The following is a 14,641-nucleotide window of genomic DNA, read 5'->3' on the forward strand; positions in this document are numbered from 1 at the left end:
GGAATATAGAAGCACCCTTTCTTTCAGAAAGGGTATATAGAAGCACGCTTTCTTTCAGAAACGGTATATAGAAGCAGCCTTTCTTTCAGAAAGGGTATATAGAAGCAGCATTTCTTTCAGAAAGGGTATATAGAAGCAGCATTTCTTTCAGAAAGGGTATATAGAAGCAACCTTTCTTTCAGAAAGGGTATATAGAAGCACCCTTTCTTTCAGAAAGGGTATATAGAAGCACCGTTTCTTTCAGAAAGGGTATACAGAAGCACCGTTTCTTTCAGAAGGGGTATATAGAAGCACCCTTTTTTTCAGAAAGGGTCTGTAGAAGCACCCTTTCTTTCAGAAAGGGTATATAGAAGCACCCTTTCTTTCAGAAAGGGTATATAGAAGCACCCTTTCTTTCAGAAAGGGTATATAGAAGCACCCTTTCTTTCAGAAAGGGTATATAGAAGCACCCTTTCTTTCAGAAAGGGTATATAGAAGCACCCTTTCTTTCAGAAAGGGTATATAGAAGCACCCTTTCTTTCAGAAAGGGTATATAGAAGCACCCTTTCTTTCAGAAAGGGTATATAGAAGCACCCTTTCTTTCAGAAAGGGTATATAGAAGCACCCTTTCTTTCAGAAAGGGTATATAGAAGCACCCTTTCTTTCAGAAAGGGTATATAGAAGCACCCTTTCTTTCAGAAAGGGTATATAGAAGCACCCTTTCTTTCAGAAAGGGTATATAGAAGCACCCTTTCTTTCAGAAAGGGTATATAGAAGCACCCTTTCTTTCAGAAAGGGTATATAGAAGCACCCTTTCTTTCAGAAAGGGTATATAGAAGCACCCTTTCTTTCAGAAAGGGTATATAGAAGCACCCTTTCTTTCAGAAAGGGTATATAGAAGCACCCTTTCTTTCAGAAAGGGTATATAGAAGCACCCTTTCTTTCAGAAAGGGTATATAGAAGCACCCTTTCTTTCAGAAGGGTATATAGAAGCACCCTTTCTTTCAGAAAGGGTATATAGAAGCACCCTTTCTTTCAGAAAGGGTATATAGAAGCACCCTTTCTTTCAGAAAGGGTATATAGAAGCACCCTTTCTTTCAGAAAGGGTATATAGAAGCACCCTTTCTTTCAGAAAGGGTATATAGAAGCACCCTTTCTTTCAGAAAGGGTATATAGAAGCACCCTTTCTTTCAGAAAGGGTATATAGAAGCACCCTTTCTTTCAGAAAGGGTATATAGAAGCACCCTTTCTTTCAGAAAGGGTATATAGAAGCACCCTTTCTTTCAGAAAGGGTATATAGAAGCACCCTTTCTTTCAGAAAGGGTATATAGAAGCACCCTTTCTTTCAGAAAGGGTATATAGAAGCACCCTTTCTTTCAGAAAGGGTATATAGAAGCACCCTTTCTTTCAGAAAGGGTATATAGAAGCACCCTTTCTTTCAGAAAGGGTATATAGAAGCACCCTTTCTTTCAGAAAGGGTATATAGAAGCACCCTTTCTTTCAGAAAGGGTATATAGAAGCACCCTTTCTTTCAGAAAGGGTATATAGAAGCACCCTTTCTTTCAGAAAGGGTATATAGAAGCACCCTTTCTTTCAGAAAGGGTATATAGAAGCACCGTTTCTTTCAGAAAGGGTATATAGAAGCACCCTTTCTGTCAGAAAGGGTATATAGAAGCACCCTTTCTTTCAGAAAGGGTATATAGAAGCACCCTTTCTTTCAGAAAGAGTCTATAGTAGCATCCTTTCTTTCAGAACGGGTCTATAGAAGCACCCTTTCTTTCAGAAAGGGTATATAGAAGCACAATTTCTTTCAGAATGGGTATATAGAAGCACCCTTTCTTTCAGAAAGAGTCTATAGAAGCACCCTTTCTTTCAGAAAGGGTATATAGAAGCACCCTTTCTTTCAGAAAGAGTCTATAGAAGCACCCTTTCTTTCAGAAAGAGTCTATAGTAGCATCCTTTCTTTCAGAGCGGGTCTATAGAAGCACCCTTTCTTTCAGAAAGGGTATATAGAAGCAACCTTTCTTTAAGAAAGAGTCAATAGAAGCACCCTTTCTTTCAGAAAGAGTCTATAGAAGCACCCTTTCTTTCAGAAAGGGTATATAGAAGCACCCTTTCTTTCAGAAAGAGTCTATAGATGCACCCTTTCTTTCAGAAAGGGTATATAGAAGCACCCTTTCTTTCAGAAAGGGTATATAGAAGCACCCTTTCTTTCAGAAAGAGTCTATAGAAGCACCCTTTCTTTCAGAAAGGGTATATAGAAGCACCCTTTCTTTCAGAAAGGGTATATAGAAGCACCCTTTCTTTCAGAAAGGGTATATAGAAGCACCCTTTCTTTCAGAAAGGGTATATAGAAGCACCCTTTCTTTCAGAAAGGGTATATAGAAGCATCCTTTCTTTCAGAAAGGGTATATAGAAGCACCCTTTCTTTCAGAAAGGGTATATAGAAGCACCCTTTCTTTCAGAAAGGGTATATAGAAGCACCCTTTCTTTTAGAAAGGGTATATAGACGCACCCTTTCTTTCAGAAAGGGTATATAGAAGCACCCTTTCTTTTAGAAAGGGTATATAGAAGCACCCTTTCTTTCAGAAAGGGTATATAGAAGCACCCTTTCTTTCAGAAAGGGTATATAGAAGCACCCTTTCTTTTAGAAAGGGTATATAGAAGCACCCTTTCTTTCAGAAAGGGTATATAGAAGCACCCTTTCTTTCAGAAAGGGTATATAGAAGCACCCTTTCTTTCAGAAAGGGTATATAGAAGCACCCTTTCTTTCAGAAAGGGTATATAGAAGCACCCTTTCTTTCAGAAAGGGTATATAGAAGCATCCTTTCTTTCAGAAAGGGTATATAGAAGCACCCTTTCTTTCAGAAGGGGTATATAGAAGCACCCTTTCTTTCAGAAAGGGTATATAGAAGCACCCTTTCTTTCAGAAAGGGTATATAGAAGCACGCTTTCTTTCAGAAAGGGTATATAGAAGCACGCTTTCTTTCAGAAAGGGTATATAGAAGCACCGTTTCTTTCAGAAAGGGTATATAGAAGCACCGTTTCTTTCAGAAAGGGTATACAGAAGCACCGTTTCTTTCAGAAGGGGTATATAGAAGCACCCTTTCTTTCAGAAAGGGTATATAGAAGCACCCTTTCTTTAAGAAACGGTATATAGAAGCACCCTTTCTTTCAGAAAGGATATATAGAAGCACCCTTTCTTTCAGAAAGGATATATAGAAGCACCCTTTCTTTCAGAAAGGATATATAGAAGCACCCTTTCTTTCAGAAAGGTTATATAGAAGCACCCTTTCTTTCAGAAAGGGTATATAGACGCACCCTTTCTTTCAGAAAGGGTATATAGAAGCACCCTTTCTTTCAGAAAGGGTATATAGAAGCACCCTTTCTTTCAGAAATGATATATAGAAGCACCCTTTCTTTCAGAAATGATATATAGAAGCACCCTTTCTTTGAGAAAGGGTATATAGAAGCACCCTTTCTTTTAGAAAGGGTATATAGAAGCACCCTTTCTTTTAGAAAGGGTATATAGACGCACCCTTTCTTTCAGAAAGGGTATATAGAAGCACCCTTTCTTTCAGAAAGGGTATATAGAAGCACCCTTTCTTTCAGAAAGGGTATATAGACGCACCCTTTCTTTCAGAAAGGGTATATAGAAGCACCCTTTCTTTCAGAAAGGGTATATAGAAGCACCCTTTCTTTTAGAAAGGGTATATAGACGCACCCTTTCTTTCAGAAAGGGTATATAGAAGCACCCTTTCTTTCAGAAAGGGTATATAGAAGCACCCTTTCTTTCAGAAAGGGTATATAGAAGCACCCTTTCTTTCAGAAAGGGTATATAGAAGCACCCTTTCTTTCAGAAAGGGTATATAGAAGCACCCTTTCTTTCAGAAAAGGTATATAGAAGCACCCTTTCTTTCAGAAAGGGTATATAGAAGCACCCTTTCTTTCAGAAAGGGTATATAGAAGCACCCTTTCTTTCAGAAAAGGTATATAGAAGCACCCTTTCTTTCAGAAAGAGTCTATAGTAGCATCCTTTCTTTCAGAACGGGTCTATAGAAGCACCCTTTCTTTCAGAAAGGGTATATAGAAGCACAATTTCTTTCAGAAAGGGTATATAGAAGCACCCTTTCTTTCAGAAAGAGTCTATAGAAGCACCCTTTCTTTCAGAAAGGGTATATAGAAGCACCCTTTCTTTCAGAAAGAGTCTATAGAAGCACCCTTTCTTTCAGAAAGAGTCTATAGTAGCATCCTTTCTTTCAGAACGGGTCTATAGAAGCACCCTTTCTTTCAGAAAGGGTATATAGAAGCACCCTTTCTTTCAGAAAGGGTATATAGAAGCACCCTTTCTTTCAGAAAGGGTATATAGAAGCAACCTTTCTTTAAGAAAGAGTCAATAGAAGCACCCTTTCTTTCAGAAAGAGTCTATAGAAGCACCCTTTCTTTCAGAAAGAGTCTATAGAAGCACCCTTTCTTTCAGAAAGAGTATATAGAAGCACCCTTTCTTTCAGAAAGAGTCTATAGAAGCACCCTTTCTTTCAGAAAGAGTCTATAGTAGCATCCTTTCTTTCAGAACGGGTCTATAGAAGCACCCTTTCTTTCAGAAAGAGTCTATAGAAGCACCCTTTATTTTAGAAAGAGTCTATAGAAGCACCCTTTCTTTCAGAAAGGGTATATAGAAGCAACCTTTCTTTAAGAAAGAGTCAATAGAAGCACCCTTTCTTTCAGAAAGGGTATATAGAAGCACCCTTTCTTTCAGAAAGAGTCTATAGAAGCACCCTTTCTTTCAGAAAGGGTCTATAGAAGCACCCTTTCTTTCAGAAAGGGTATATAGAAGCACCCTTTCTTTCTGAAAGAGTCAATAGAAGCACCCTTTCTTTCTGAAAGAGTCAATAGAAGCACCCTTTCTTTCAGAAAGGGTATATAGAAGCACCCTTTCTTTCTGAAAGAGTCAATAGAAGCACCCTTTCTTTCTGAAAGAGTCAATAGAAGCACCCTTTCTTTCAGAAAGGGAATATAGAAGCACCCTTTCTTTCAGAAAGGGTATATAGAAGCACCCTTTCTTTCTGAAAGAGTCAATAGAAGCACCCTTTCTTTCTGAAAGAGTCTATAGAAGCACCCTTTCTTTCTGAAAGAGTCTATAGAAGCACCCTTTCTTTCAGAAAGAGTCTATAGTAGCATCCTTTCTTTCAGAACGGGTCTATAGAAGCACCCTTTCTTTCAGAAAGGGTATATAGAAGCACCCTTTCTTTCAGAAAGGGTATATAGAAGCACAATTTCTTTCAGAAAGGGTATATAGAAGCACCCTTTCTTTCAGAAAGAGTCTATAGAAGCACCCTTTCTTTAAGAGAGGGTCTATAGAAGCACCCTTTCTTTCAGAAAGAGTCTATAGAAGCACCCTTTATTTTAGAAAGAGTCAATAGAAGCACCCTTTCTTTCAGAAAGAGTCTATAGAAGCACCCTTTCTTTCAGAAAGGGTATATAGAAGCACCCTTTCTTTCAGAAAGAGTCTATAGAAGCACCCTTTCTTTCAGAAAGGCTATATAGAAGCACCCTTTCTTTCAGAAAGAGTCTATAGAAGCACCCTTTCTTTCAGAAAGAGTCTATAGTAGCATCCTTTCTTTCAGAACGGGTCTATAGAAGCACCCTTTCTTTCAGAAAGGGTATATAGAAGCACCCTTTCTTTCAGAAAGGGTATATAGAAGCACAATTTCTTTCAGAAAGGGTATATAGAAGCACCCTTTCTTTCAGAAAAGGTATATAGAAGCACCTTTTCTTTAAGAAATAGTCAATAGAAGCACCTTTTCTTTAAGAAATAGTCAATAGAAGAACCCTTTATTTCAGAAAGAGTCTATAGAAGCACCCTTTCTTTAAGAAAGGGTCTATAGAAGCACCCTTTCTTTCAGAAAGAGTCTATAGAAGCACCCTTTCTTTAAAAAAGAGTCAATAGAAGCACCCTTTATTTCAGAAAGAGTCAATAGAAGCACCCTTTATTTCAGAAAGAGTCTATAGAAGCACCCTTTCTTTAAGAGAGGGTCTATAGAAGCACCCTTTCTTTCAGAAAGAGTCTATAGAAGCACCCTTTATTTTAGAAAGAGTCTATAGAAGCACCCTTTATTTTAGAAAGAGTCTATAGAAGCACCCTTTCTTTCAGAAAGAGTCAATAGAAGCACCCTTTCTTTCAGAAAGGGTCTATAGAAGCACCCTTTCATTCAGAAAGGGTCTATAGAAGCACCCTTTCATTCAGAAAGGGTATATAGAAGCACCCTTTCTTTCAGAAAGGGTATATAGAAGTACCCTTTCATTCAGAAAGGGTATATAGAAGCACCCTTTCTTTAAGAGAGGGTCTATAGAAGCACCCTTTCTTTCAGAAAGAGTCTATAGAAGCACCCTTTATTTTAGAAAGAGTCTATAGAAGCACCCTTTATTTTAGAAAGAGTCTATAGAAGCACCCTTTATTTCAGAAAGAGTCTATAGAAGCACCCTTTCTTTAAGAAAGGGTCTATAGAAGCACCCTTTCTTTAAGAAAGAGTCAATAGAAGCACCCTTTATTTCAGAAAGAGTCTATAAAAGCACTATTTCTTTAAGAAAGGGTCTATAGAAGCACCCTTTCTTTCAGAAAGAGTCTATAGAAGCACCCTTTCTTTCAGAAAGGGTCTATAGAAGCACCCTTTCATTCAGAAAGGGTCTATAGAAGCACCCTTTCATTCAGAAAGGGTCTATAGAAGCACCCTTTCATTCAGAAAGGGTATATAGAAGCCTCCTTTCTTTCAGAAAGGGTATATAGAAGCCCCCTTTCTTTCAGAAAGGGTATATAGAAGCCTCCTTTCTTTCAGAAAGGGTATATAGAAGCACCCTTTCTTTCAGAAAGGGTATATAGAAGCACCCTTTCTTTCAGAAAGGGTATATAGAAGCACCCTTTCTTTCAGAAAGGGTATATAGAAGCACCCTTTCTTTCAGAAAGGGTATATAGAAGCACCCTTTCTTTCAGAAAGGGTATATAGAAGCACCCTTTCTTTCAGAAAGGGTAAATAGAAGCACCCTTTCTTTCAGAAAGGGTATATAGAAGCACCCTTTCTTTCAGAAAGGGTATATAGAAGCACCCTTTCTTTCAGAAAGGGTATATAGAAGCACCCTTTCTTTCAGAAAGAGTCAATAGAAGCACCCTTTATTTCAGAAAGGGTAAATAGAAGCACCCTTTCTTTCAGAAAGGGTATATAGAAGCACCCTTTCTTTCAGAAAGGGTATATAGAAGCACCCTTTCTTTCAGAAAGGGTAAATAGAAGCACCCTTTCTTTCAGAAAGAGTCTATAGAAGCACCCTTTCTTTAAGAAAGGGTCTATAGAAGCACCCTTTCTTTCAGAAAGAGTCTATAGAAGCACCCTTTCTTTAAAAAAGAGTCAATAGAAGCACCCTTTATTTCAGAAAGAGTCTATATAAGCACCCTTTCTTTAAGAGAGGGTCTATAGAAGCACCCTTTCTTTCAGAAAGAGTCTATAGAAGCACCCTTTATTTTAGAAAGAGTCTATAGAAGCACCCTTTATTTTAGAAAGAGTCTATAGAAGCACCCTTTCTTTCAGAAAGAGTCAATAGAAGCACCCTTTCTTTCAGAAAGGGTCTATAGAAGCACCCTTTCATTCAGAAAGGGTCTATAGAAGCACCCTTTCATTCAGAAAGGGTATATAGAAGCACCCTTTCTTTCAGAAAGGGTATATAGAAGTACCCTTTCATTCAGAAAGGGTATATAGAAGCACCCTTTCTTTAAGAGAGGGTCTATAGAAGCACCCTTTCTTTCAGAAAGAGTCTATAGAAGCACCCTTTATTTTAGAAAGAGTCTATAGAAGCACCCTTTATTTCAGAAAGAGTCTATAGAAGCACCCTTTCTTTAAGAAAGGGTCTATAGAAGCACCCTTTCTTTAAGAAAGAGTCAATAGAAGCACCCTTTATTTCAGAAAGAGTCTATAAAAGCACTATTTCTTTAAGAAAGGGTCTATAGAAGCACCCTTTCTTTCAGAAAGAGTCTATAGAAGCACCCTTTCTTTCAGAAAGGGTCTATAGAAGCACCCTTTCATTCAGAAAGGGTCTATAGAAGCACCCTTTCATTCAGAAAGGGTCTATAGAAGCACCCTTTATTTCAGAAAGGGTATATAGAAGCCTCCTTTCTTTCAGAAAGGGTATATAGAAGCCCCCTTTCTTTCAGAAAGGGTATATAGAAGCCTCCTTTCTTTCAGAAAGGGTATATAGAAGCACCCTTTCTTTCAGAAAGGGTATATAGAAGCACCCTTTCTTTCAGAAAGGGTATATAGAAGCACCCTTTCTTTCAGAAAGGGTATATAGAAGCACCCTTTCTTTCAGAAAGGGTATATAGAAGCACCCTTTCTTTCAGAAAGGGTATATAGAAGCACCCTTTCTTTCAGAAAGGGTAAATAGAAGCACCCTTTCTTTCAGAAAGGGTATATAGAAGCACCCTTTCTTTCAGAAAGGGTATATAGAAGCACCCTTTCTTTCAGAAAGGGTATATAGAAGCACCCTTTCTTTCAGACATTGTCTATAGAAAAACCCACTCTTTTCGAACGGGTCTATAGAAAGACCCTTTCTTTCAGAACGGGTCTATAGAAGCAGCCTTTCTTTCAGAACGGGTCTTTAGAAGCACCTTTTCATTTAGAACTGGTCTACAAAAATGCTCTGTAGAAAAAATATTCATTATAAAATCCACGTTTTGTGGTCTAATGTCCCACGTATTATGGTCTTGGGATACTTAAAAAAAATTCTTTAAAAAATCCGCGCTCTGTGGTCTTTGGATCGTTGAAAAAATTTTTTAAAAAATCCTCGTTTTGTGGCCTTGGGATCGTTGAAAAAATTCTTTAAAAAATCCACGTTTTGTCGTTTAATGACCCTTGAAAAATATTCCTTAAAAATCCACGGTCTATTCGTTGTTTTTGTTTGAAAATATTTTTTTAAAAAATCCAGGGTTTATGGGTTGTTTCTGTTTGAAAATATTTTTAAAAAAAAATCCACATTTATTTGGATTTTTTTCTTGAATATTTTTATTAAAAATTTCACGGTTATTTGGAACTATTTCCCATAAATTTTTTCTTAAAAAAATTCACCTTTATTTTGTTTTTTTTTTCTTGAATTTTTTTATTAAACAATCCACGTTTATTTGGATTTTTTCTTGAAATTTTTATTAAAAAAAATGCACGTTTATTCGGAATTATTTTTTTGAAATTTTTTCTTTAAAAAAAATCCAGCTTTATTTGGTGTTTTTCTTGATTTTTTATTAAAAAAATCACGTTTATTTGAAATAATATTCTTGACATTTTTTCTTTAAAAAATCCATGTTTATTTTGAATTATTTTCTTTAAAAAATCGCATTTATTTGAAAAATTTTTCTTGGAATTTTTTCTTAAAAAAATTCACGTTTATTTGCAAAATTTTCTTCAAATGATTTCTTTAAAAAAAAACACGTTTTTTCAACTATTTTCTTAAATTATTTTTATTTTCAAAAACGGCCTTTATTTGGAATATTTTTCTTGAAAATTTTCTTTAAAAACTCACGTCTATTTTGTATATTTTTCCTTTAAAAATATTCTTTACAAATCTACGCTTTGTGTGCTGTTACTCCAACTTTAAAATCTCTATCAAGCATTTGGATTTTTGTAGCATAGTTTTAGGTGTCGTGCTTGAATATGCATAGCAAGCAGAGTATCGATGGTTGGTGTCTAGGATAATATGACTAAATCTACCTCTAGCGGTCGTTTTAGGATTTTTTTTATTAGTTTTTGCCTGTACCGTAATTATCTACCTACTTTCCTCATAGAAGAGGTTGTTTTTAAAGATTTTTGATGCAAAAATATTAAAAAAATAATTACCCTCTTGTTTATTGATTCCCATGTCATTTTAAAAAACATTTTTTGGTTGTTTTGGAGTTCATTATAAATGCTTTTTTATATCCTCTTTAAAGTATTTAATTCGCATGTCCTGCCTGATTTGTAGTTGCTGCACTTTTTTTCAGTTAGTTTCAATCGAATATTAAATTTTCTAGACCGAATATTTTTGTTCAATTTTACCATATCTAGTTCTGCTTTACATTTCCCTTCAACAAAAAATATTCTCTCCCAAATCCCCCCTAAAAATATCCTGAATATTTGATGAAATTATTACCTCGATTATGTTCCTGATTTTTATGTCCATGATTATCTAAACAAAAAAATATAACTGCTTTCTTATTAACAATCTTTACACCCTGGCTGCCTGCCTACCTACCGTGCCACAGTTAAGTCATTTCGATTATGGCCCTAATAAAATCTTAGCCAAATATGGTAAATATTTGAACAACAACAGCGCCAACAATACGAAACAACATCATCAACATAATTTGTCTCGAGCCACGAGGATAGCAGGCTATTCCAGCAGTCAAGACAGTGGTCGTGATAGCGGCAGAGATAGCAGTGTACGGGAGATTATGAGCAGCAGCAGTAATCCGAACAATGCCAGCAGTGAAGATGAAAATATCAACAATCATTTGCCCGGATATAAAAATAATCCTGAAGACGAAGAAGACAATTTTCAAATGCGGGAAAATGGAGGAGAAGGAATTGGAGTAGGGAGTCACAATGGTGGTGGTCACAATGCTGGCCACATTAGTGCTGGTACTTCATTTGACAGTGACTCTGTCCTAACCGAAGGTAGACACTGTAATTTGTTTAGTGAAAAACAGGGTACCGTATTAAGATGCGAGGCCAATCAGCAAGCCTTTGGCCAAAGACTGCAGCAAAAACAGGCTTCACATGCTGCTGCTCTTAAACAAATCAGAATTAATTCATCTAATAGAATTGCCAATGAAACGGGTGGCTCCTCAATGGCTTTGCATAAAACCTCAATTGCAGCCATAAGTGGTGGTGGTGGTGTCGGTGGTGGTTCGGTCTTGGGTCTCTTTGATAAATCCTCCTCCATGGAGACAAATACATTAGGCTCTAGAAATTCATTACATCATAACATTTATTCAAACGACTCGTATGAGAGTCGTTTTACTAACGACCATCAACAGCAGCACCTCAACCACCTCCACAACCATCATCATCAACACCAACGCCACAGTAACAACAACAGCATGTCGGCCTCATCAACATTCCTTTTGGATGATGGCAGTGAAATGGAAATGGATGATGATGGAATTGTTAGTGGACCACAACAACTGCAGCAACAGAAAACCTATTTAGTGCCCCTGGATATACCCACACCACCGCCCCAACCACACATGCCGCACATACGAACAACCGGAACAACAAAACACCCAGCATCACTGTGTCAGTGTGACACAATTGGCAGCAGCAACAATACCGGAGTTCTATGCCATCATCAGCAACATTTTCAGCAGGTAATACAACACGGCGGAGGACTACATTCATCTGCAAGCCTGGAATCACCATTGATGGCCAATGGTTTAAGCCAACATCATCAGCAACAGCACAATGACCATCATGCACACACAAGTGGTCTTCTTAATTATAAATTACATGATCCGCAACAGCTGCATCAATTTGCAACTCCTTCTCCACATCATCATCCTCAGCATCGTCATCACAACCACAACTCAATGGAAAGTAATTTTGGCCAAAAAATCGCTTTACAAAAAAGTCTAACTAAATTGCAGCTGCATCAAAAGCAGCAACAACTACAAAATTTGGTTTATCCTCAGCTATCGCCTTATCACATTGCCTCAAGTGGTGAAGGCAATTCATTTCATCATCATTCGATGGATAATAATTCGCAATTTGGAAAGAAGAAGGTAAGAGGTGGGAGGATGGATGATGATAAGGAGGTAGAGGTGACATATTTTTCTTTTTTCTATAGGAAAAAATTCGCACAACCCCAGGTTGTGATTTTTTTCTATAGAAAAAAATTCGCACAACCAAGGGTTGTGATTTTTTCTTATGGAAAAAAATTCGCACAACCAAGGGTTGTGATTTTTTTCTATAGAAAAAAAATCGCACAACCAAGGGTTGTGATTTTTTTCTATAGAAAAACCAAGGTTGGGCGATTTTTTTTTCTATAGAAAAAAATCCCAACCAAGGTTGGGCGATTTTTTTTCTATAGAAAAAAAATCCCAACCAAGGTTGGGCGAATTTTTTTCTATTGCAAAAAAATCCCAACCAAGGTAGGGCGAATTTTTTTCTTAATAAAAAAATCACAACTGAGGTTGTGTGAATTTTTTTCTATAGAAAAAAATCACAACTGAGGTTGTTTGAATTTTTTTCTATAGAAAAAAATCACAACTGAGGTTGTGTGAATTTTTTTCTATAGAAAAAAATTACTACTGAGGTTGTGCGAATTTTTTTCTATAGAAAAAAATCACAACTGAGGTTGTGCGAATTTTTTTCTATAGAAAAAAATCACAACTGAGGTTTTGCGAATTTTTTTCTGTAGAAAAAAATCCCAACCAAGGTTGGGCGATTTTTTTTCTATAGAAAAAAATCCCAACCAAGGTTGGGCGATTTTTTTTTCTATAGAAAAAAATCCCAACCAAGGTTGGGCGATTTTTTTTTTTCTATAGAAAAAAATCCCAACCAAGGTTGGGCGATTTTTTTTTCTATAGAAAAAAATCCCAACCAAGGTTGGGCGATTTTTTTTCTATAGAAAAAAATCCCAACCAAGGTTGGGCGAATTTTTTTCTATAGCAAAAAAATCCCAACCAAAGTAGGGCGAATTTTTTTCTTAATAAAAAAATCACAACTGAGGTTGTGTGAATTTTTTTCTATAGAAAAAAATCACAACTGAGGTTGTGCGAATTTTTTTCTATAGAAAAAAATCACAACTGAGGTTGTGCGAATTTTTTTCTATAGAAAAAAATCACAACTGAGGTTGTGCGAATTTTTTTCTATAGAAAAAAATCACAACTGAGGTTGTGCGAATTTTTTTCTATAGAAAAAAATCACAACTGAGGTTGTGCGAATTTTTTTCTATAGAAAAAAATCACAACTGAGGTTGTGCGAATTTTTTTCTATAGAAAAAAATCACAACTGAGGTTGTGTGAATTTTTTTCTATAGAAAAAAATCACAACTGAGGTTGTGCGAATTTTTTTCTATAGAAAAAAATCACAACTGAGGTTGTGCGAATTTTTTTCTATAGAAAAAAATCACAACTGAGGTTGTGCGAATTTTTTTCTATAGAAAAAAATCACAACTGAGGTTGTGCGAATTTTTTTCTATAGAAAAAAATCACAACTGAGGTTGTGCGAATTTTTTTCTATAGAAAAAAATCACAACTGAGGTTGTGCGAATTTTTTTCTATAGAAAAAAATCACAACTGAGGTTGTGCGAATTTTTTTCTATAGAAAAAAATCACAACTGAGGTTGTGCGAATTTTTTTCTATAGAAAAAAATCACAACTGAGGTTGTGCGAATTTTTTTCTATAGAAAAAAATCACAACTGAGGTTGTGCGAATTTTTTTCTATAGAAAAAAATCACAACTGAGGTTGTGCGAATTTTTTTCTATAGAAAAAAATCACAACTGAGGTTGTGCGAATTTTTTTCTATAGAAAAAAATCACAACTGAGGTTGTGCGAATTTTTTTCTATAGAAAAAAATCACAACTGAGGTTGTGCGAATTTTTTTCTATAGAAAAAAATCACAACTGAGGTTGTGCGAATTTTTTTCTATAGAAAAAAATCACAACTGAGGTTGTGCGAATTTTTTTCTATAGAAAAAAATCACAACTGAGGTTGTGCGAATTTTTTTCTATAGAAAAAAATCACAACTGAGGTTGTGCGAATTTTTTTCTATAGAAAAAAATCACAACTGAGGTTGTGCGAATTTTTTTCTATAGAAAAAAATCACAACTGAGGTTGTGCGAATTTTTTTCTATAGAAAAAAATCACAACTGAGTTTGTGCGAATTTTTTTCTATAGAAAAAAATCACAACTGAGGTTGTGCGAATTTTTTTCTATAGAAAAAATCACAACTGAGGTTGTGCGAATTTTTTTCTATAGAAAAAAATCACAACTGAGGTTGTGCGAATTTTTTTCTATAGAAAAAAAATCACAACTGAGGTTGTGCGAATTTTTTTCTATAGAAAAAAAATCACAACTGAGGTTGTGCGAATTTTTTTCTATAGAAAAAAATCACAACTGAGGTTGTGCGAATTTTTTTCTATAGAAAAAAATCACAACTGAGGTTGTGCGAATTTTTTTCTATAGAAAAAAATCACAACTGAGGTTGTACAACCGTGGGTTGTACGAATTTTTTTCTATAGAAAAAAATTACAACTGAGGTTGTGCGAATTTTTTTCTATAGAAAAAAAATCATAACTGAGGTTGTGTGATTTTTTTTTTTATAGAAAAAAATCACAACTGAGGTTGTGTGAATTTTTTTCTATAGAAAAAAATCACAACTGAGGTTGTGCGAATTTTTTTCTATAGAAAAAAATCACAACCGAGGTTGTGTGAATTTTTTTCTATAGGAAAAAAATCACAACTGAGGTTGTGTGAATTTTTTTCTATTGGAAAAAATCACAACTGAGGTTGTGTGAATTTTTTTCTATAGAAAAAATCGCAACCGGGGTTGTGCGAATTTTTTTCTATAGAAAAAATCGCAACTGAGGTTGTGTGAATTTTTTTCTATAGAAAAAAAAATCACATCTGAGGTTGTGTGAATTTCTTT

General features: G+C 35.7%; 1 protein-coding gene across 9 annotated transcripts in view; it reads left to right on the forward strand.

Annotated features, from left to right (window-relative positions):
* Positions 1–14,641, forward strand: part of ome (dipeptidyl peptidase 4 omega) — a 561,457-nt gene that overhangs the window by 522,971 nt on the left and 23,845 nt on the right. For 2 of the 9 annotated variants that reach the window (XM_073986474.1, XM_073986476.1), the window contains exon 3: positions 10,256–11,770. The exons of the other annotated variants lie outside the window; for them this stretch is intronic. In XM_073986474.1, coding sequence (XP_073842575.1) covers positions 10,256–11,770 — 1,515 coding nt within the window. The remainder of the gene's footprint in view (positions 1–10,255; positions 11,771–14,641) is intronic. 9 annotated transcript variants of the gene reach the window in all.

This window comes from Musca autumnalis, unplaced genomic scaffold (genome assembly GCF_047663935.1).
Source record: "Musca autumnalis isolate F117 unplaced genomic scaffold, ASM4766393v1 scaffold_4, whole genome shotgun sequence".
NCBI lineage: Eukaryota > Metazoa > Arthropoda > Insecta > Diptera > Muscidae > Musca > Musca autumnalis.